At 32.0% G+C, this 21,221-nt stretch overlaps 1 protein-coding gene across 1 annotated transcript; it reads right to left on the minus strand.

Moving 5' to 3' along the window:
* LOC143573692 (uncharacterized) lies at positions 1 to 3,260 on the minus strand. Its single transcript, XM_077058503.1, has 10 exons — positions 3,169 to 3,260; positions 2,984 to 3,054; positions 2,852 to 2,901; positions 2,688 to 2,761; positions 2,531 to 2,593; positions 1,367 to 1,454; positions 1,228 to 1,290; positions 1,054 to 1,133; positions 898 to 969; positions 1 to 146 (listed from the first exon to the last, which is right to left on the minus strand). Exons 1-10 carry the CDS (start codon positions 3,198 to 3,200, stop codon positions 65 to 67), a joined length of 675 nt encoding a protein of 224 aa, XP_076914618.1. The 5' UTR covers positions 3,201 to 3,260; the 3' UTR covers positions 1 to 64.
* Positions 3,261 to 21,221: the final 17,961 nt, after the last annotated feature.

Raw genomic sequence — 21,221 nt, forward strand, 5'->3', positions numbered from 1 at the left:
ACTACCAGCATTTATATTCATCCTAGAACAATATTAACATGGTATGTACCAACTTTGTTCCGCATCACATGTCCATCTCGTCAAATATTTCACCATCATCCTCGTAGTAAATCCCGTCAGTTGGAAAACCATCCATCACCAAATTGCTGCAGCAAACATATTTATTGACTTGTTTAGATGAATGGTTTCAGGTTGAGGGTTGACTTTAAAACTTTTTCTTATATTTCAGTTTTAAGCGGGTTGACGAGTCGACGTGTTTAATTAAACAAGTTAAACATGTCAACCAGACATGGCCGGTTTAACTAAACGGTAGGGGTGTTCATCAGTCGGTTTGGGTCAGTTTTGGGTCAAACCAAAATTTTGGTTTTGGTTTCCGGTTTGGGTGGTTTCGGTTTACAGTTTTACTGTTTGGGCTTTGAAAACTTTTGGACCAAAAAAATCGGCACAAAAAAAAAACAAATTCGGGCCTAAATCTTTTTGTTAATCAATGATTAACGTATTATTAGACACCGGACAAAAATATTTGTTTATGCCATTCATTAAGTTTTTATAAATGACTTAAGTGTCAAAATTAAAAGGTAAATCCATAAATTTGGTTCAGTCCTTTCGGTTTTTATTGCATGCACAACCGAAACCGAACCAACATTCAGATACGAATACATAAAACTAAACCATCGATTCGTTTGGGTTTGATTATTTTGGATTCGTATACGGATTTTTCTTTTTTCTTTTTTTGGTTTCATGCATACCCCAACTAAATGGGTAAGCCAGTCAAACCAAACAAGACCTGTTTTCTAAACGAGTTAAATGAAACAGCCCAAAACAAAAATTGATGCTTTCTTTTCTTATAATCGTTAACAAAAATAACAATTTTAGACACAGGTTTTGATGTGTTACCTTAAACAGCTGAAACGGAAGCTCACAACGCGCTTGAGTTTTCGATTGTAGAAGAAGAAATTGTATGACCACCTGTAAGAATAAACAGTAAACATATCCGAATAATCTAGAAATTGATAAAAAAAAAAGTTAAAAAAATCTGAAGAATATTCTTACAGAGCTCCTTTTTCTATGAACGGGTCCGCATCAGAATTCGGGTCGTAGCTATAGATTTCACATTCTGCTAAGTTGATAACCTGAAATTTCACAACCAAATCAAATCACCATCAAACCGCGTGAACTAGAGGTTGAGAACGGTTGATGGTTCTAGAATGTTCGAGAATGTATTACCTCGTCTAAAGCTTTGTACAAGGTTTCTAGTAAGGAGCCATCTTCATCAGACTCATTCCATACCTGAAATCGCAAGTTGGATAATATGAAACAAGCAAAAAATGCACCTTGGAAGCTTCTACAGTGTTATGCATAATACCTTGGATGCATCAGACATGTAGCTGTCGAATATTTGCTTAAAACCTTGCCATGTTTCCACTGTGAAAAACTGGTGGGCTTTCACTGCACTAGTAACGGAAAACAATATTTTGATAATATTATGGATTACCAAACAAATATCATATGATAAAATGTTAAATTATCTGAGAAACAATTCATAACTTTTTTAAGAAAATAATTTAGAAGTATCATCAATTGAAAATACACTACAAGGGACCTTTGACACATTTCCTTTTAAGCTACTATTTTTGTTATACCTGTTTAAAGAGTTAGAAGTTTAACCCAACTCAAATTAGAAGTGGGCATGGGACTGTTCTGGCCCAATACCGTAACCATAACTGAACAATAGGTTAACCGCAGAATGATAATCGATGTGTTATGGTGAATCGGTGTTACAAGTTGATTTAGTAAGGTTATGAGTCAGTTAACCGTGAACTAGAACTGGTAATGAAATTTTAAGTTAGGATCAGTTAGAGGTAGTGGGTCCATCACTTAACAGCTTACTAAATCATGGCCTCATGGGTGTGGGTTTGTTCGGTTTTGTCGGTTATGCAAATAAGAATAACCATAACCGACCTGGTTACTTTGGTTTTCAAAATAAGTCAAAACCGACCCATAGGTTTTTGATTAGGTTCAGTTATATTGGCTTGGTTAAGTAAGTTATAATTCAGTTATGGGTCGGTTAATTCAGTTTTATGCACACCCCTAGCTCGAGTGACCCATTAAAAGTAAAGGGGTCAAAATTGCAGCATTTATTCACAGTCTGACAGTCTCTGTGTCCACTAAGTTCAACAAAATCAAATCATCAGTATGTCATACTTTGAAAGACAAGTTCATAATCTTAATTCCTTGGTCTTCTAGTAATAACTTAAGGATTTTAGTTGCATTTTGTAAGAAGCTGTATAAATTAGCATAATTGCAGATGATACAGCTTCAATAAAGAAACCAAGTTTTGGGAAATGGAGAGAATTGAACTCTCAGCTCCACTCAGAGCAACAGTTCAAAACTGTCTGTCAAAACCATTTGACAACACTCCCAGTGCCATTAAAGAAGGGTTATTAGCGGGTTGCCATGTCGCCAATAAAGCTGACAATGTCATTACCCATAACCCTCTTTATTTTATATAAAACGGTTAAAAAGTTACCTGAAATCATAGTCTGGGTACATATGATATAATGTGAGAATCAGATAGATCAATATCTTTCGGCTGGAATAAAAATAAAAGCAACCTAAATTAGACAATTCAGACTTGATGTCACTAGACTTACCAACACTTTAGCCAATCCACGTGCAATCATTACCTAGATCTACTAGATAGATAGTTAACAGGTGAAGACGAGTCAGCGTCAGGAGAGTTCCCAAGATAGTTAAGAATCTAAATTTGCAACAGAATCAGATTATTCGATGTTTGTTATTGTCGTATTGTACTAGAACAGAGAAAGTATGACAAGTTTAGAAATGGTGCCTCGTTTTCCAAGCTAAGAGATAGCCTCTTGTCTGACACAGTATGCTTGCCTAATAAAGTGCAGAAGAAATTTAAAAATTAAGTTATTACGTATGAACTTGGTGATTATCGCATAAGATAAATTCTACTCACAGGAGTAAGCTTCAATGCATCCCTTAATGGTTTGTTCTCCAAGATTTAGTTGATCTAGAAATGCATTTATTCTGTTGAAGAAGCAAGATATACTGATAATTCAACTCTAGCATTCAATGGATATACAAAAAGACTAGAAATTTGAAAAAGTCCATAATTGATGAGGATTTTAAAGAACAAAATACCGGTCGAACGGGGTGTATTCCAAGTACTTCATGATGATCAATGATACTTATACAACAGATGCTAATGTGCGTGCGCGTTTGAAAAGGTTTAAACTGTCTGTTACAATTTACAACGGTCATATAGAGTTATAGACATACAATAGTACACTAGTACTTCCAAAAGGTTAGAAACATACAAGATCACAATAAAGATATACATAAATATCCATTATCAATGTTTTGATGCTTGACAAGAAAAATTCTTCAGACAAAAATGCAAGAAGAGAAGTAAAACCACCAGATCATTCGATTCGGTGGCCTAAGAATGAAATAGAATTTCATAGTTCAGTAGTTCACAGAACAGAGAGGTTTAAAGTGTGACTTTAACAGCATAACCTTATCATAACTATAAACAAATCAAATGAAAAATATCATTCTTCAGTCATCAAACATTCACTAAAATACCAATTTAGATTGTCATTATATCAGATTTACTCAATAATCTATGTTTTTGCTTTAGATCTAAGGAACCTTGCCACCTGAACACCTATAGATCAAACTTAATCCCAGTCTACCAAACAGAAAGTGCAGATCTACATAACATCAAACAAAACTATACATTTAGTTACACGGATAATGAATTCCAATTATTTCAGATCAATCATATATAACATCTCACCGTTTGTACCGAAAGCCAGAAATTACGCATTCAATAACACAGATTACACCAATTAACAAATCAAAATTAAAATAATAACTTTCATTATGTCAGATATACACGGTAATCAGTGTTTTTGCGGAACGTTACCGCCTAAGCACCTATATATCAAACTTAATCCCAGTTTACCTAACAGGTCTACATAACAGAGGATCATAATTCATATATAGCATTCAATTACGCATATTATAGCAACTAATTTGCCTCCTAAACACCTATATATCAAACTGAATCACAGTAAACCTAACAGACCAACTAGATCTACCGTAAAATCAAACAAATTCCAATTATTACACATCAATCATATATAACATCACACCGTGTGTATTGAAAGTCCAAAACTACGCATTCAGTTACACAGATTATTATATCACTTAATAATCAATATAATCGAGTTAGATCCAAACTAAATCTACCGTAAAATCAAACAAATTCCAATTATTACACATCAATCATATATAACATCACACCGTGCGTATTGAAAGTCCGAAACTACGCATTCAGTTACACAGATTATTATATCAATTAATAATCAATATAATCGAGTTAGATCCAAGTAGCGTTTCCGTCTGAACGCCTATACATCAAACTTAATCACTAGTAAACCTAACACAAACAGTAGATCTACATAAAACCAAATGGAATCCTATATAATTATATATACATAAAAGAGGATCATATATATCATCACATCGTGCGTACCGAAACTACTCGTTCAATTACACAGACTATAGCAATTAACAATCAACATGTTTGCATTAGATCTAAGGAACGTTACCTCCTAAACACCTATATATCAAACTAAATCACTAGTAAACCGAACGTAACTACTAGATCTACCGTAAACTCAAACGAATTCGAATAATTACACAACAGAAGATCATAATTCATATATAGCATTCAATTACACATATTATACAACTAATTTGCCTTAGATCTAATTAACGTCACCTCCTAAACACCTATATATCACACTTAATCACTAGTAAACCTATCGGAACTACTAGATCTACCGTAAAATCATTAATTACACAACAGAAGATCATAATTCATATCATTGTAGCATTCAATTACACATATTATTATATCAACTAACAATCAATATAATCGAGTTAGATCTAACTAACATTTCCGTCTAACACCTATATATCAAACTTAATCACAGTAAACCTATCGGAACTACTAGATCTACATACAGAGGATCGTAATTCATATATATAGCACTCAGTTACACATATTATATCAATTAATAATCAATATACTCGAGTTAGATCTAAGTAACACCTATATATCAAACTTAATCACTAGTAAACCTAACGGAACTACTAGATCTACTGTAAACTCAACAAATTCGAACAATTACACAACGGAAGATCATAATTCATATATATAGCAGTCAATTACACATATTATATCAATTAATAATCAATATACTCGAGTCAGATCTAAGTAACGTTTCCGTCAAACACCTAATAAACCTAACAAATCACACCGACTGTAGTGGAATCTAAAACTAAGCATTTTATTAGACAGATTATATCAATTTAAATCGAATTTGCACGTACCTGATGAATAATAATTGGCAGAGGAATTGAAGATCTGAAAATGAAGTGAAGAAGGATGTAATTTGTGTGGATAAGAACAACAAAACCTGAAAAATTGGGAGGACACGTGGCAGGTGGTCAACGGTGGCGGGTAGATCGGACGGTAGAGGATATCCGTGAGTTTAGATATTTTTGAAATTTGAAAATTAGTTGTCCGGAGATAAGCTGTTCCAGAAGGTATACGCTTTGAAAGCTTGTACGTTGTGTAGTAGTTGTTGTAAGCTGTTGTTTGTTGACCATTCCCGTTCACAAACCTAATCAACTCAAACTTTATTATAAAATTAATTTCTCCCTCTTCCACATATCCAACTCAACCAAACCCAAACATTTCAAACTCATTAGCAACCCAAACTCCAATATTTTTTATTAAATAAATCTAATTTGTAATTGTTTTTTTTATTAATAATTGTTGTTTTTTTTATTAAAAGTGTTTATAAATATAAAAAATAATTTCTTTATTTAACAATAATCAATATGAAGTTGACAAGTGTCGGATAATGAATTATATAATCAGATAATGTTAGATTGTTTAGATAATAAGTTTTATCCGAAAATCTTATTAACTAATACGGAGTTGACAAGTATCGGATAATGTATATCAATAATAATTAATATTTAGTTTATTAAAAAATAATTTTTTTTGCAATATTAAAAAATATATTTTTTTGCAATCCTATGCTTTTTAATAAAATTTATACCTGTGTGTTCAAAAAAAAAACTAAACAATACTGTGTTTTTAGATTTTTTTAAAACTTATTTATTAAAAGTTATTAAGGAAAAACATTTTTAGTGTTAAAATTAATTAGTATGAAAAGAAAAGAAAAAATAAATTAAAAGGTGAACCAATAATTTAGTGATATGTGGCCATGATGGTAATGGGCAATCTAGTTTGTGGTGAAAAACTAGTTTGGTTAAGTTTGGTGATTTTTTTTTTCTTTTTATTTTCAAATAGTGTCCCAACTCAAACTAATTCACCAATGAGAGTAGTCATAGGTTACCGAGACGGGAAATTTGACTTTTGTTTTTTTTAATTTAACTTGTTTAATTGTTTGTTATATTTTTACCTGTGGCGTTACGGCCAATGTCTTCATAACTGGATCGGACATTAAATCGAACGGACAACGAGTTTAATCAGTTTAATGGTCCAACCGAACGAATATTTTTTCCTCGAAAATGACGGTTATAACTGAAAAAAATATATATAAAAAAAATTCATAGTAAACCGATTCAACTAGTCCGGTTTTCCGGTCGGACCGGCGACCTGGTTCGGATAGACAGGTTTCTGGGAACCGAACGAACTGCATAGAACCGGACCGGTCGGTGGACTGAATCCCGGATGAACAGGTTCAACCGGCAGGTCTAATCTGATCTCAACAATATTGGGTACAGCGGCGCATTAACATATGTTCGATTGTTAGGGTTAGATCGCGCGCAGTGAATTGTTTTGGAGTCTAAAACAAGGTTCAAAGCGCAGTGAACACTATTGTTTGTGCCCCTTTGTTTTGGTGCAAGTTTTGTTCCCTTCGTTGTGTAGACACGGTGGTGGGGTTGGACCAATCACATATTTTTGTCTTTTGCTGTATATTTGTATTTATATATATATTTTTTATTATATTTTTTTATATGATTTCTTATTAAACTCAAAAGGATTACAATGAAGTGGCAGGCAAACGAGTAAAAAGTTGCGCTGCAACCCACTTTTGAATAGCAAAGTCAATCATACTAAAAACGAAGCTTTGGGATTTGGGAGCTGAAAAGAGTATTATGCACGGCACGCTAAACCCTGCTAAAAAAATTCATAGCCTCCGTGGCCATAAAACCAAATGTATCAAAAGCAAATGGGAGAAATACATCTTGGTTCTCTAAACAAGTTTTCTCGTGTTCAACTCAGCTTGACCCACAACAAACTCACGGTCTCTGAGCCCAACAATGAGAGGTACTTATGTAAAATCCGCACAAATGTGTTTCCCCATGCTAACCCAAACACAAGAATATCAACTGGCCGTAAATGAACCTCCCTTCAAACAGATCCGTAAGAAAGTTAACAACGGCCTCCTTTATATGTATATTTATAAATTTTAAGAAGTAATAATTGTGTAATGATTAAAAAGATGTCACGAGGCATTTTACCACTAGCCACCTATTACAAACTAGTCAATCGGAATGTCACGTGTCAAAAACGCCCCTATGTGCTTAGTTACCACTACATGTGATCTTACTTTATGATCAATCAATCATACCCAGTGGATCCCGCCAATAGCAAAGCTATAAGTAGGGTCTGGGAAGGATAGGATGTAGGCACACCGTACCTCTAGGCTCTATCCAATAAAATAGAGAGGTGGCTTTCAGAAAAACCATCGGCTCTAAATTAAAACAAAATAATTCGTCAACTTGCAAAACAGTATTAATACTTGTATAACTTATAATTAAAAAAATTAACATATCAAAGAAATAAATTTGGTACCGAAAATGATTTAAAAAAGGTTTTACAAATAGTAGTCTACATATATTCCGACTTCTACCTATAATGTTTTATTTTCTTTCTTTTTATCATAACTCAATATCCAATACCATATGTAAAAGAAATACCTTTCATATATTGAAGAATGTTTTGCAACCAAGAAAATATTTTACATTTACATATATCACATGAATCATAACTCATAATGTCAGTATCATAGGTATCCAAACATAATACGCTATAATAAGGTGGTTCAACCAATATTGTGAAAGTGACCAATACGTCAGCCAATCACAACACTTGATTTTCTATGGATGAAATCATATGAATTATGAATTAGTTGGATGACGAAGGGCAGCCATGGAAATAGAAAACTAGAAGATTGATGTTTAATAGGTGGCTAGTTATCACGGGTGTTAAACAAGTTGTATTTATCGGTTGACAAATAGAAGCGACAATTTTATGTCATGAGCCCCGATATGATTCGTGTATTTGTAGGTGACGCACAAGAACTCTTTTGATTCTGATTTTTTATGGGTTTTCCTCATTTTTTGTTACCAAGACCATCCGTGGTGGATGGTCTTATGATTTTTGAAATAATTATTTCAAAGATTATAGTTTTCATGATTTTCATGATTTTTGAAAATTATTTCATGACTTTTGAAAATTATTGCTGATACCAAAAGTGCGGATATCTTGTTTTCATGATTTTTGAAAATTATTTCAAAGATTATAGTTTTTTGATTTAAGAAAAAACGAGTAAAATCATTGAAGTATAACAGTTATGAGACAGATATACCTTAGATCTCCATTGTCTCTGAACCTTTGTGATGAGTGATCAATCCAATCATTATCTTCCTATGGCCTCCTGCCTTGACGGAAATAAAAATGACTCCAGGACTCCTGATTTCATAACAAAACTCAGAGATGTTGATAAAAAGGAATATTTTATTTCATAACTATTCTTCCCGGAGGAAGAACTTCTAGATATTTACATCATTTTCCCCTAAGGGGGGAGCTTACTCACACATAGCTAAGATTACAAGGAAATTAAATTTTTCGGGAGAGTATTCAATGCCTCTATCCCTTACAATTCTTACATTATATAGGAAAAACAATGAACGTAAAGTTCTTTTTGTTTACGTAAGTGCTTACGTGATTATTTTCATAATTGAACCCGTGTGGGGTCCTAATTACGTGTCCTCCATTATTTGACCGAGAGGTTGTCGCTTTGCCTGCTTTATTCACATGCTTGCTTTTAATCAATGAACCCATGTGTAGGGTCCAATTCACGTGTATCCTCCATCATTTCGTCTGAGAGGATGTCACTTTCTCTGCACTCTTCACATGCATGATTTTCTATTATGCGTGCCAGTTCTTGACACAATAATTTTTTAGTGGCCGGACCTACATCAAGTTGATTGAGAATGATTCGTTGCTCAATGGTCTCTATTGCATGTTTTTCATGAACAGGTAGGGGGGTTCCACTGTAACTAGTAATTATGCAGTTTTGGCTGCAGTAATTAATTTTCTTAAAACTTCCAACTTTAATCTGCTGAAGAGTCTTTAAGATTTTCAGATACCCATTAACTCGAATGGAGACCCAATTGCTGATATCTTCTTTTTCTTCCATGACTTTGGAAGGTTGGACATTTCTTGTTTTAGCTAAGCCAACCTCTAATAAATGTAAGGCGGGAAAGCTTTTTCCTTGATACCAATCTGGTAACGCAGAGGTGCATTCAATATAAATGTTAGCATCTTTGGCAGCTGCAATCTTTTTTCTGAAGGTTTTTATAGCCTTATTCATGCTTTCTGTGAACAAGTTAATTTCTTGTAAATTAGCCAAGGGATATATACATTTAATTAGTCCAGCAGAAAATGCAAGAGAAACTAAATGAGGATCAGATCCTGGACAGAAGTTGTATAGACTTTTTGATGTCTTGTCTTTTGTGTATATATTTTCGACTTCAAAGTCGTTTGGGCTAAGAGCCCTAGCTTTAGACCAGACTGATCGGAATTCGTCCAAACTTATTAGGTCGATTTCTTCATTCTGAATCTCTATTCTTTTTTCTGATTTTCTTTCAAATGGTAAGTTTGAAAAGTTAACCGGTGATGTTCTTGTCGTCTTTACTACAGGTGTAGGAAAGATAGAAATTCTTAATGGAATTTCTTTTTTCCCAAATTCTGCAGAAAATCTTGTGGCTTCTTGTTGGGCTTGTAACAAGGAGCTGAATTTTTTGTAGGGAGCTGATGTATTATGGACATATTTTGAGACAATAGCCCAGTCTGCATAAATTCCTCTGTGGTCCCCATAAAAAATGACGTAGAATCTTGAATTTTGATTTCCTAGATATGTCACCTTTTGAGCATAGGTGGTTTTAATAGTTTTTGGCAAGCTATCAGCCGTAAACGGATTTGAGTTGTCTTTACCGGAGCTGTTTGCTTCCGGACTAGAAGATGATTGTGGCTCATCTTTTGCCTCATGTATGCTCTTTCCCAAAGCATCAGGGATCAACAGACTTGATTTTTCTTTACCTTTAGCCGTTTGTAAAGGAATAGATTCTATTTTTAGACTTTCGTCTTCCTGTACAGAATTTACAGTTTTGGTGTTAAGCAATTTATTGTATAACACAATTTGCTGTTGCACAGCTTGTAATTCTATTAAAAGAGTTTTTTCTTTTAGGCGTAAGGCATTGATTTTTTCTTTTTCTTCTTCCATCACAATTCTTTTTCTAAATGAGGGTGTGATGAACTTTCGAAAGAGACGCATTCTATTTATAGAAAAGGATTACGTCAATGCTTATGTATTTTGAAAGTCACGTGTCAAGCTATCAGCTAGCACGTTTTTTGGTCCTTCAAGATGTTCAATATTAAAGGAATATCTTGAAAACCACATTTGTCATCTGACTAGGCGTCTTTGCTTATTATCTCCTGAAATTTTTGTTTTTAGGAAATAAGTGAAGTTTTTATTATCTGTCATGACTAGGAATTTTATAGGGGTTAGATAAATAGAAAACTTTGAAATGGTGTTTTTTACCGCCAGTAATTCTTTTTCATTACTGTGGTAGTTCCTTTCAGCTGGTTTAAAACTTCCAGAGGTGTATTTACAAATTTCCTCTCTATCAGCTGTTTTTGCCTTTAAGACCCCACCCCAAAAATCATTTGAGGCATTGGTTTCAATTATAAGAAAATCTTCTTCTTTTGGAAGATAAAGTCTAGGAAAACGTTTTAAGTTTTTCTTTATCTTTTTAATGTAATCTGTATCGGCTTCTTTCCAATCCCATACATAATCCTTTTTTAATTTTACCTGTAGCGGCTTTCTGAGCTCTGCAAGCTTCAGGATGTAGCTTTCGGCATAAGTTAAAACACCAAGAAATCTTTGCAGATGTTTTTTGTCTTCTAAAGTATTTGGAAATTTATGTAAATTTTTCAAAATATGTTTTTGTGGACAATGAGTTCTTTGATCTATTTCAAGACCTAAAAAGTTTATCTTTGTTTTAAAAAGATTTGCTTTCTTTTTGACAAAATAATTCCATATTTTTCAATTGTTTTTAAAACAGATAAAACATGAAAATAGTGCTGTTCCTCAGAGTTAGAAAATATTATGATATCGTCTACATAGACGGTACAATAATCTTCTAATCCTCTTAAAGCATTCTGCATATGTCTTTGAAATATACTAGGTGCTTGTTTTAATCCGAAAGGAACTACCTTCCATTGATAATGACCATCAGGACATGTGAATGCAGTTAGCAACTGAGATTCTTCATCTAATAGTACCAGCCAGAAACCACTTTTGCAGTCGAAACTAGAAAATATGGTTTTTCCTCTTAAGAGGGTTAGTAATTCTTGCATACACGGAAGATTATGACTATCTCCTATTGTTGCTGAATTAACCGCTTTATAATTTACTACCATTCGCTTTTTTCCTCTTCTTTTTTCAGCTTCATTTTCAACTATAAACGCTGGTGACATATGAGGTGACTTACTTGGAACAATTAATTTTAGCTCAAGTAACTCTTTAATTTGTTTGCTAAACTCCTCTCTATCTTGTGGACTGTATTTCATTGGTTTTACCCTGATTACAGTCTTAGGATCTATTAATTTTATTGACGCTTTCATCCAGTTTTTGGATTTTTCTGGGTCAATGGGATTTTCTGAGCATACTTTTTCAAGTAGTGCTTCTATTTTTTGATATTTTTGTATTTCTATGAAATATTTTTCTTCTGGTTTATAACTTCTTGAGTTATATTAGTACCAGGTATTTGCTTTATTTTTTAATCTTTTTTCATTGACTCAAGAAAATCGGGGTTCCCAACACAAGTGCTTTGGTTATTTTCTTAATCAGAATCATTTTTTGATTAAGGTGAAAAGATATTCTGTCTAACCATTGTGTAAAGGGTCCATAAAGCTGACAGAAATTATTTTCAATGAGTAAATCTATTCCTGATTCCTGCTGATAAATGGTAGGAATAGGAAATGGTTCTCCTAAAAAGTAAACTATAAGATTTCTACAAACCTTATTTAGTTTGATTGTTTCTTCATTAGCTATAGTTACTTCTTAATGTCCTTGGGTGTGTTTTCCCAAAGTTCTTCAGGGATAACGTACTTACTTGCTAGACAGAGGCTTGCTCCGGTATCAACATAGCAATGTAAAGTTATCGTTTTATATTCTTTTAGAAAAATTTTTCCTTTGATATAAATAGAGTTGGGATTGGTTATATTAGCATAGACCAATTCCTCTTGTTTTAAAATATTTTGTCAAAAACGTAATTTGTCTAATTCATTTTCTTCTCGCTTATGAGTTGTAGTCATTCTGAGTCAGTAGAATCGTCAGAAGAGTCGTATTTGACTGTTAATGAATATACCTGAGTATACCCATCGTAAATGTTTTCAGAAGGAAAATATCCTTCTTCTTCAGCTTCTAAAATGAGCTTTGTTTTTTTTTCTGGGAATTTTTGTCGGTTAGGACATTCGTTGGCATAATGTCCTTCTTCAGAACATATCCAACATCTGCATTTTTTCTTTCCTTGCGGACAGATTTTTGGTTTTTCTTTACCTGGCGTAAATTTTTTCTTCTTGGTTTTCCAGAACCTTCTTTTTGTTTTATATTTTCTTTTATATTTCTTTTTGAAGTATTTTTTATCTCTGGGTGGGTCACATCCAAAGGATAATTGAGGTGTTTCAGTTAAAGTACTGCAACATTTTTTGTTAAATCTTTTTAACTGTTTTTGTTTATTGGAGAAATCACAATAGACTGCTATTTCTTCTTTAACAATTCTTGTAGCAAATCCGAGGGAATGCATAGTAAAAGAATTCTTTTCTTTATTCCATCTTTCTTTGGCTTTTTCTCATACTATGCGGATTTTCATTAAGTAGGCTTCTATCCAGGAATGATATTCACCCGTACTTAATTTGTACAAGTTTTGCTCAAATAAGCAAGTGAAATTGTCTAAAAGACATATATCACATAATTGTGCTTTCATAAGATTTTGTCTTGCTTTTTCCAGCAATTTTTTATTTTCTTGATCTTTATTTGTAAGAAAATCAAGACCTAAAAACATCATATATATGGCGTTTATTAGTTCGTCAAAGAGGTCTATACCATTCATATTTTCATTCCAGGTTGTACCTTTAATGAAATCTTGAATAATTCCGAAAGATTTATGTTCTATTAGTAATGAAACTGCTTTAGCATTAGAGAACTCTTCTGGATTGAATTGGATAATGAGACTAATCTCAGTATTCCATTTGTCTATAACTTCTTTTCTTTTTTCAAGATCGAAGATACAGTCTATTTTAATAGTGTCAATTGTGGTTGAACTTACATTATTAGAATTTGGTATACCTTTGTGATAAGGCATAGAAAATTCTACATTTTTCTTTTTCTGGCTAGTATAGCTTGTACTAGCCCTATTTGTTCTACTATTGTACATAGGAGTATATTCTTCAGAAGAACTTTCATCTTCAGTTATAAGTTCTGGTGTTATATATTTTTCAATTTTAGGTTCTTTTACTGTAAAAACCTTTTCTGGAAAATATTTGTCTCTAAGACTTTTATTTTCCGCAAATTTTTGTTCGCATTCTTTATCACTTAGTGACATTAGTTGGACTAGTTCATGTATTTGTTCAGCTGAGCCTGTCTCTAGCTGATTGTCAAATATTTGTTCTAGCTTTTGAGATATAGAACTCATTTTTTTGTTTTGTTAAGCTCTTGAATTTCTCTTTCAAGTTTTAACTTTTGCTTTAATAACTCGGATAGAGTTTTTAATTTGTCACCTGGATGCATACTCCAGTCATCCTGAATTATGCTGAATTTTTGAATTATGTGACACTTTTGTAGCCCAATTTTTAATAATTTAGACATCTCACATGGGCTTCTTTTTTCTTTTAAAAGGTTATCACATGGGCGTTCTTTTAAAAGATTATCACATGGGCGTTGTCCTTTCATGTCAGTTTTTTAAAGAATTGTATTTTTTAATATTCTATGGTTCTTTCGTACCAAAAGGCCATTTTAATGCATTTGGACATTTAGAACTTTCTAATGACGGATTTCCTACATTAAAGTTAGGAAAAGAGTATTTTTGAAATATTCCTCGTTCGTTGAAGATTTTTGTGTGTTGTTCCATCTTTTGAGGCTTAGCTTCCTCTATTTTATCAATCTTTTTTGAGACATCCTTAATATTCTTTGCAGCTATAGTCTCTAGATTTTCATTGGTAGATAATTTTTCTACTTTATTAATTAAATCTCTAACTAATTCTTCTAACTTTAGAAGAGAACTCATGTTGTGGTTATTAGAGTTCTTCTTGCTTTAAGCTTAGAGAGTTTCTTTTTAGCAGCAGTTAATTCTTGTTTGAAGAATCTTATATTCTGATCTTTTATGTTATCATGTAACATAAAGTTATATCTAGTTTGGTTTATTTGGCATTCGTATCTCAGAATTTCACTTTTTTCAAAGTTAATTGCATCATCTAGAGCTTTAACTGCTTCTATGATTGGCGTTAAAGGCATTATATTCCTATAACCTCTTTAAGAATTTCTCCATACTTATCTATTCTTTCTGACATAGATCGTATTAATTGTATTTCTGTAGAGGTGGAAGTTGGTTCTCTAGTTCTTAGAGTGTGTCCAGAAAAACTTTGTCTAGGTCTAGACTCTAAAATTTGTTTATCTCGAGCTATGTTTATTGCCCAATTTTCTTGAAGTTGTGAAGGTTCAGTGAATTTACTTTCTTCTACTGTTCCTATATCTGAGAATATATCTTCGATTGTTATACTCTTTTTACTTTATACTTTATTGAATGAGTACTGTTGGTAATAGCATACGATATTAGATAATTAATCGTAAATACTTTATTTCCTGGTTCCATTAGATCAGTTCTTTCGCACTGATGTATGAAATTAAGAGTTTTGTCGAAATCTCTTGAATCTCGATGTAAAGCAAATTTAGGGTGTACGGTAAACATAAATTTACCATAAGCTAAATTTCCTTATATTGCCCATAAGAGAGCATCTTGTCTGTTAATGATTCTATTATCAACAACAGCTATTTTTATAGGAAAATTAATTCCATCTCTAAACTGTGCTTTTAGTAAGATTTTTACCGCTCATATATGCACCATGTTCATTGATTTTCTTAATTCGGGTTTAATAGTCAAAAGTCTTTTTGTTATATCTCCTTTAGTTAAGAGTGGCAAAAATACCTTTTTCGAATTATGCTAAGGAGCGTTATGTGCGTAACGTTATGTTGGCTCGAATTTTGAGGGTTTTGTGAGAGAAAGGTAGAAACCGGGGGGGGGGGGGTGTTTTGGAGGTATTTTCGTACTACACTCACTTTTTGCAAAATGCTCAAAAGCTGACTATGCGACACATGACGCAAAATGCCCCGATATGTCTAGTTTTTACTATGCATTATCTAAAACCTTAAAAGTTATAAAGTAGCACAAAATAAAATACAAGTGTCTGTAAAACAATTGTGTTTCACTACAAGATTTGACACTTATATATCTTTTAACTTTTTAGATATTGACGTTAAATACCTAGTCATTTAAAAATAAGTGGGTTGATACGTGAACTCGTCATAATAACCCAATACTCAGCTGTTAATTAAATGTATTCGATTTATCTGTTTAAAAGTAATTTAATTAATTTAAATCAAATTCTGTATCTTCGGTTTTATGTAAGTATTCTTTTATTACATATATATATATATATGTATATATATTTAATTATGTAGTAAATCACATAAAAGTATGGTTTTTTATTTGTTAATAACACGATATGGAATTTAAACTAAAAAAAAAGAAGCTAAATTAAATGTTACAAGCAAAACCATTCAACAAAGTCTAATAAATTATTACCAACATCAGTAATGAGAAGGTCACCAACCAAACCAACAAGAGAGTGAGAGTCATGATCTCTATTTTATTCCAAACTTCACCTACTCCTTTAATTCTTTTTTTACTAATTATCAAATACAAACTTAAGTTCTATAGGTGCGAGTGGCCACAAATAACATAAAACGTTAAATCTGTTACCAATCAATTTTTTTATGTTTCCTAAAAAAGAATATTATCTGATTTGTTATTTGATATATATTTTGTTACTTAGCCTTATAAAACATAGAAATTGTTCATAAAATTTACCAACTATAATATTTACGATGGCTATGCAATATTAAAAATGCCTTAATTTAATATATACTGTTTATATAATGCATTTTCTGTGGAAAAATTAAGAAGCTACAAAATTTAAATAATTACAAGACTTATAGCTTATTACGCACAATGCCAGGGTAAGGTAATCAAGCTTGTCTTCTGTATTACTTTATTCGGGTAATTACCTATAAGTTACATCTTTACCATCTAAGTTTTACTCAACTGTTAGTTATTTAAAAAATTACTTTCATTTTTTCCCTCGTTTTTAGCCATATATTTATTTTTATTTCATTTTATATTAACTTTCGACTATAATTTTTTCATACGTAAATATTTTTTGTTTTTTTAAATTACACCATAAAACACAAGCATTTTATTTACTTTAAGTTAAATATAGCATTACCATAAGACCTTGCTCTCCGTGGTGTTACATGACACTAGAGTTGTTCAAAAAGCTAGCGACTCATGGTTCACTCGAAGTTCGCTTGAAAAAAACTCGTATGAAAATGGGCTCGGCTCAGTTTCGAAACAAGCTGAACTCGAGCTCCATGTTTCAGCTCGATTTCGAATTCAAGCTTGAGCCGAGCTCGCTTGATCAAAATTCGAGCTGAGCTCGAGCCAGCTCTGGTTTAGGCTCAGCTCAGTCGGTTCTTGAACACACCTGCCTGACACCCTCTAGTATAGGGATGGCAACGGGCCAGGTTCGGCTGAGAATAGGTAATCTCATGCTCATACCCGTTTGTAAAAGCATGTCCAATACCCGGCCCATTACCTGTCGGATATTTGTCGGTAATTACCTATTGGATATGTATACTCATTGGGATTTTCAAGAACTTTTTTTTTTATTGTTATAATTATTTTATACCTTTTATTCATACCATAATTATTACAAATTAAAATATAATACACTCCATATTAGGGATGGCAATGAAACCCGAACCCGATGGAAAAACCCGAAACCGACATAAATGGGACGGGTAATACCCGACCCATTAGGGTTTGGGATTAGTTTTGAAATTTTTCGCGGGTTTGGCACGGGTTTGGGGTTTCTAATATACCCGATTACCCGATAACATAGACCCATTTACCCGATTATATACCCGATGTACCCGATATAGCTTATTATATTATATTATATTATATTATATATATATATATATATATATATAGGATCAGGATCATGTGAAAACTTTTTGGGAATTGAGAACTATGAGAACCATTTTGGACCATAAAAAAACCCAAAAATAAAAAAAACTCATAAAACAAAAAAAAAACACAAAAACAAAAAAAGTAAAAAAACCAAAGTTCTTATTTATCATCCCGGTTTCTAAAAAAAAAATTTCTCGGTTTAGCTAAATTATACATATACATATATGTATAATATGTACATATATGTACACACATGTTTTTTTCCTATACACATATGTATAATTTAAGGTAAATGATAATATACATTACATAACTAGAGATTAAATGAAAGTATACATATGTGTATAGGTATAATACGAATTAAAAAGAAAAAAAATCGGTTTTTTTTATTATACATATATGTATAATATGTACACACATGTTTTTTCCCATACACATATGTATAATTTAAGGTAAATGATAATGTACATATGTGTATATTACGTAACTAGAGATTAAATGAAATTATACATATGTGTATAGGTATAATACGAATTAAAAAGAAAAAAATCGGTTTTTTTTCTTTCTTTTTTTCTTTTTTTTTTAAAAAAATGAAACCGGAATGAAATATAAGAATTTTGGTTTTTTTACTTTTTTAAAATTTTCGGTTTTGTTTGTTTTATAATTTTTTTAATATTTTTTAGAGGGTTTTTTTAGTGGTCCAAAATGGTTCTCAAAGTTCTCAATTTGCCAATGGTTCTCTTAGGACCCTTACCTATATATATATATATATATATTATATTCCAAATATATTATTTGCGAAACTTGTTTATGTCAATTATTTGAGATATTTTACCTTTATAATAACCATCTTTGTAATCGATTAGTTATATTTTGTTAAAACTTGGTATAAACCCGACGGGTTTTGAGCCGGGTATAACCGACGGGTATTTTATCAAAACCCGATGGGAAAACCCGAAACCCGACGGGTAATTACCCGACTAAAACCCGGGTTTGGGACAGACTTTTATAACCGGATATGGGTTTAGGAATACCTAAAACCAACCCAAACCTGACCCATTACCATCCCTACTCCATATATATAAGTGTTACAATAAAAAATAGTATAATTATAATTTTTATGTAACTTTTTTTTATATATATCTCACAACATACAAAATACAAAGAATTTTTCCGGTATATAGTTCGGATAAACAAGCATGCATCTTTGGGTAATCCGACAGAGTATTATCTAATCTTCCAAAACCGGCCCATACACATCAGGTTTCGGACATACCCGTCTACTTGTTTCGAGTTTCTGATATACCCGTCGAGCTATGGCTATTTTTAATGTTTCGAATATGTTTTCAAAATATCATATAGAGAAAAGAATATTTAGAAACATAAATTTACAAAAAATTGTAAAATAAATTCTTTTTAGTAACTTTTTTGATATTTGATAAGATTTATATTAAATCATGTCTTTACGCAGTAAATTAGACTATACCATCAGTAACGGATGTAATTTTATCCTAAAATTTACCAACTATAATATTTACGATGGCTATGCAATATTAAAAATGCCTTAATTTAATATATACTGTTTATATAATGCATTTTCTGTGGAAAAATTAAGAAGCTACAAAATTTAAATAATTACAAGACTTATAGCTTATTACGCACAATGCCAGGGTAAGGTAATCAAGCTTGTCTTCTGTATTACTTTATTCGGGTAATTACCTATAAGTTACATCTTTACCATCTAAGTTTTACTCAACTGTTAGTTATTTAAAAAATTACTTTCATTTTTTCCCTCGTTTTTAGCCATATATTTATTTTTATTTCATTTTAAATTAACTTTCAACTATAATTTTTTCATACGTAAATATTTTTTGTTTTTTTAAATTACACCATAAAACACAAGCATTTTATTTACTTTAAGTTAAATATAGCATTACCATAAGACCTTGCTCTCCGTGGTGTTACATGACACTAGAGTTGTTCAAAAAGCTAGCGACTCATGGTTCACTCGAAGTTCGCTTGAAAAAAACTCGTATGAAAATGGGCTCGGCTCAGTTTCGAAACAAGCTGAACTCGAGCTCCATGTTTCAGCTCGATTTCGAATTCAAGCTTGAGCCGAGCTCGCTTGATCAAAATTCGAGCTGAGCTCGAGCCAGCTCTGGTTTAGGCTCAGCTCAGTCGGTTCTTGAACACACCTGCCTGACACCCTCTAGTATAGGGATGGCAACGGGCCAGGTTCGGCTGAGCATAGGTAATCTCATGCTCATACCCGTTTGTAAAAGCATGTCCAATACCCGGCCCATTACCTGTCGGATATTTGTCGGTAATTACCTATTGGATATGTATACTCATTGGGATTTTCAAGAACTTTTTTTTTATTGTTATAATTATTTTATACCTTTTATTCATACCATAATTATTACAAATTAAAATATAATACACTCTATATTAGGGATGGCAATGAAACCCGAACCCGATGGAAAAACCCGAAACCCGACATAAATGGGACGGGTAATACCCGACCCATTAGGGTTTGGGATTAGTTTTGAAATTTTTCGCGGGTTTGGCACGGGTTTGGGGTTTCTAATATACCCGATTACCCGATAACATAGACCCATTTACCCGATTATATACCCGATGTACCCGATATAGCTTATTATATTATATTATATATATATATATATATATATATATATATAGGATCAGGATCATGTGAAAACTTTTTGGGAATTGAGAACTATGAGAACCATTTTGGACCATAAAAAAACCCAAAAATAAAAAAAAACTCATAAAACAAAAAAAAACACAAAAACAAAAAAAGTAAAAAAACCAAAGTTCTTATTTATCATCCCGGTTTCTAAAAAAAAAATTTCTCGGTTTAGCTAAATTATACATATACATATATGTATAATATGTACATATATGTACACACATGTTTTTTTCCTATACACATATGTATAATTTAAGGTAAATGATAATATACATTACATAACTAGAGATTAAATGAAAGTATACATATGTGTATAGGTATAATACGAATTAAAAAGAAAAAAAATCGGTTTTTTTATTATACATATATGTATAATATATACACACATGTTTTTTCCCATACACATATGTATAATTTAAGGTAAATGATAATGTACATATGTGTATATTACGTAACTAGAGATTAAATGAAAGTATACATATGTGTATAGGTATAATACGAATTAAAAAGAAAAAAAATCGGTTTTTTTTCTTTCTTTCTTTCTTTCTTTTTTTTTAAAATGAAACCGGAATGAAATATAAGAATTTTGGTTTTTTTACTTTTTTAAAATTTTCGGTTTTGTTTGTTTTATAATTTTTTTAATATTTTTTAGAGGGTTTTTTTAGTGGTCCAAAATGGTCCTCAAAGTTCTCAATTTGCCAATGGTTCTCTTAGGACCCTTACCCTATATATATATATATTATATTCCAAATATATTATTTGCGAAACTTGTTTA

The sequence above is a fragment of the Bidens hawaiensis genome, unplaced genomic scaffold, assembly GCF_021521415.1.
Source record: "Bidens hawaiensis isolate Kalapana, Puna unplaced genomic scaffold, B.hawaiensis_p1.1 tig00001382_1, whole genome shotgun sequence".
Lineage (NCBI taxonomy): Eukaryota > Viridiplantae > Streptophyta > Magnoliopsida > Asterales > Asteraceae > Bidens > Bidens hawaiensis.

Excerpts from the sequence above, each read along its gene's own strand:
- LOC143573692 (XM_077058503.1), bottom strand. The coding sequence starts at position 3,200 with ATGAAGTACTTGGAATACACCCCGTTCGACCG. Across the intron at positions 3,055-3,168 it reads GAATACACCCCGTTCGACCG|AATAAATGCATTTCTAGATC; the intron begins GTATTTTGTTCT and ends CTTCTTCAACAG. Across the intron at positions 1,291-1,366 it reads ACATGTCTGATGCATCCAAG|GTATGGAATGAGTCTGATGA; the intron begins GTATTATGCATA and ends TTGCGATTTCAG.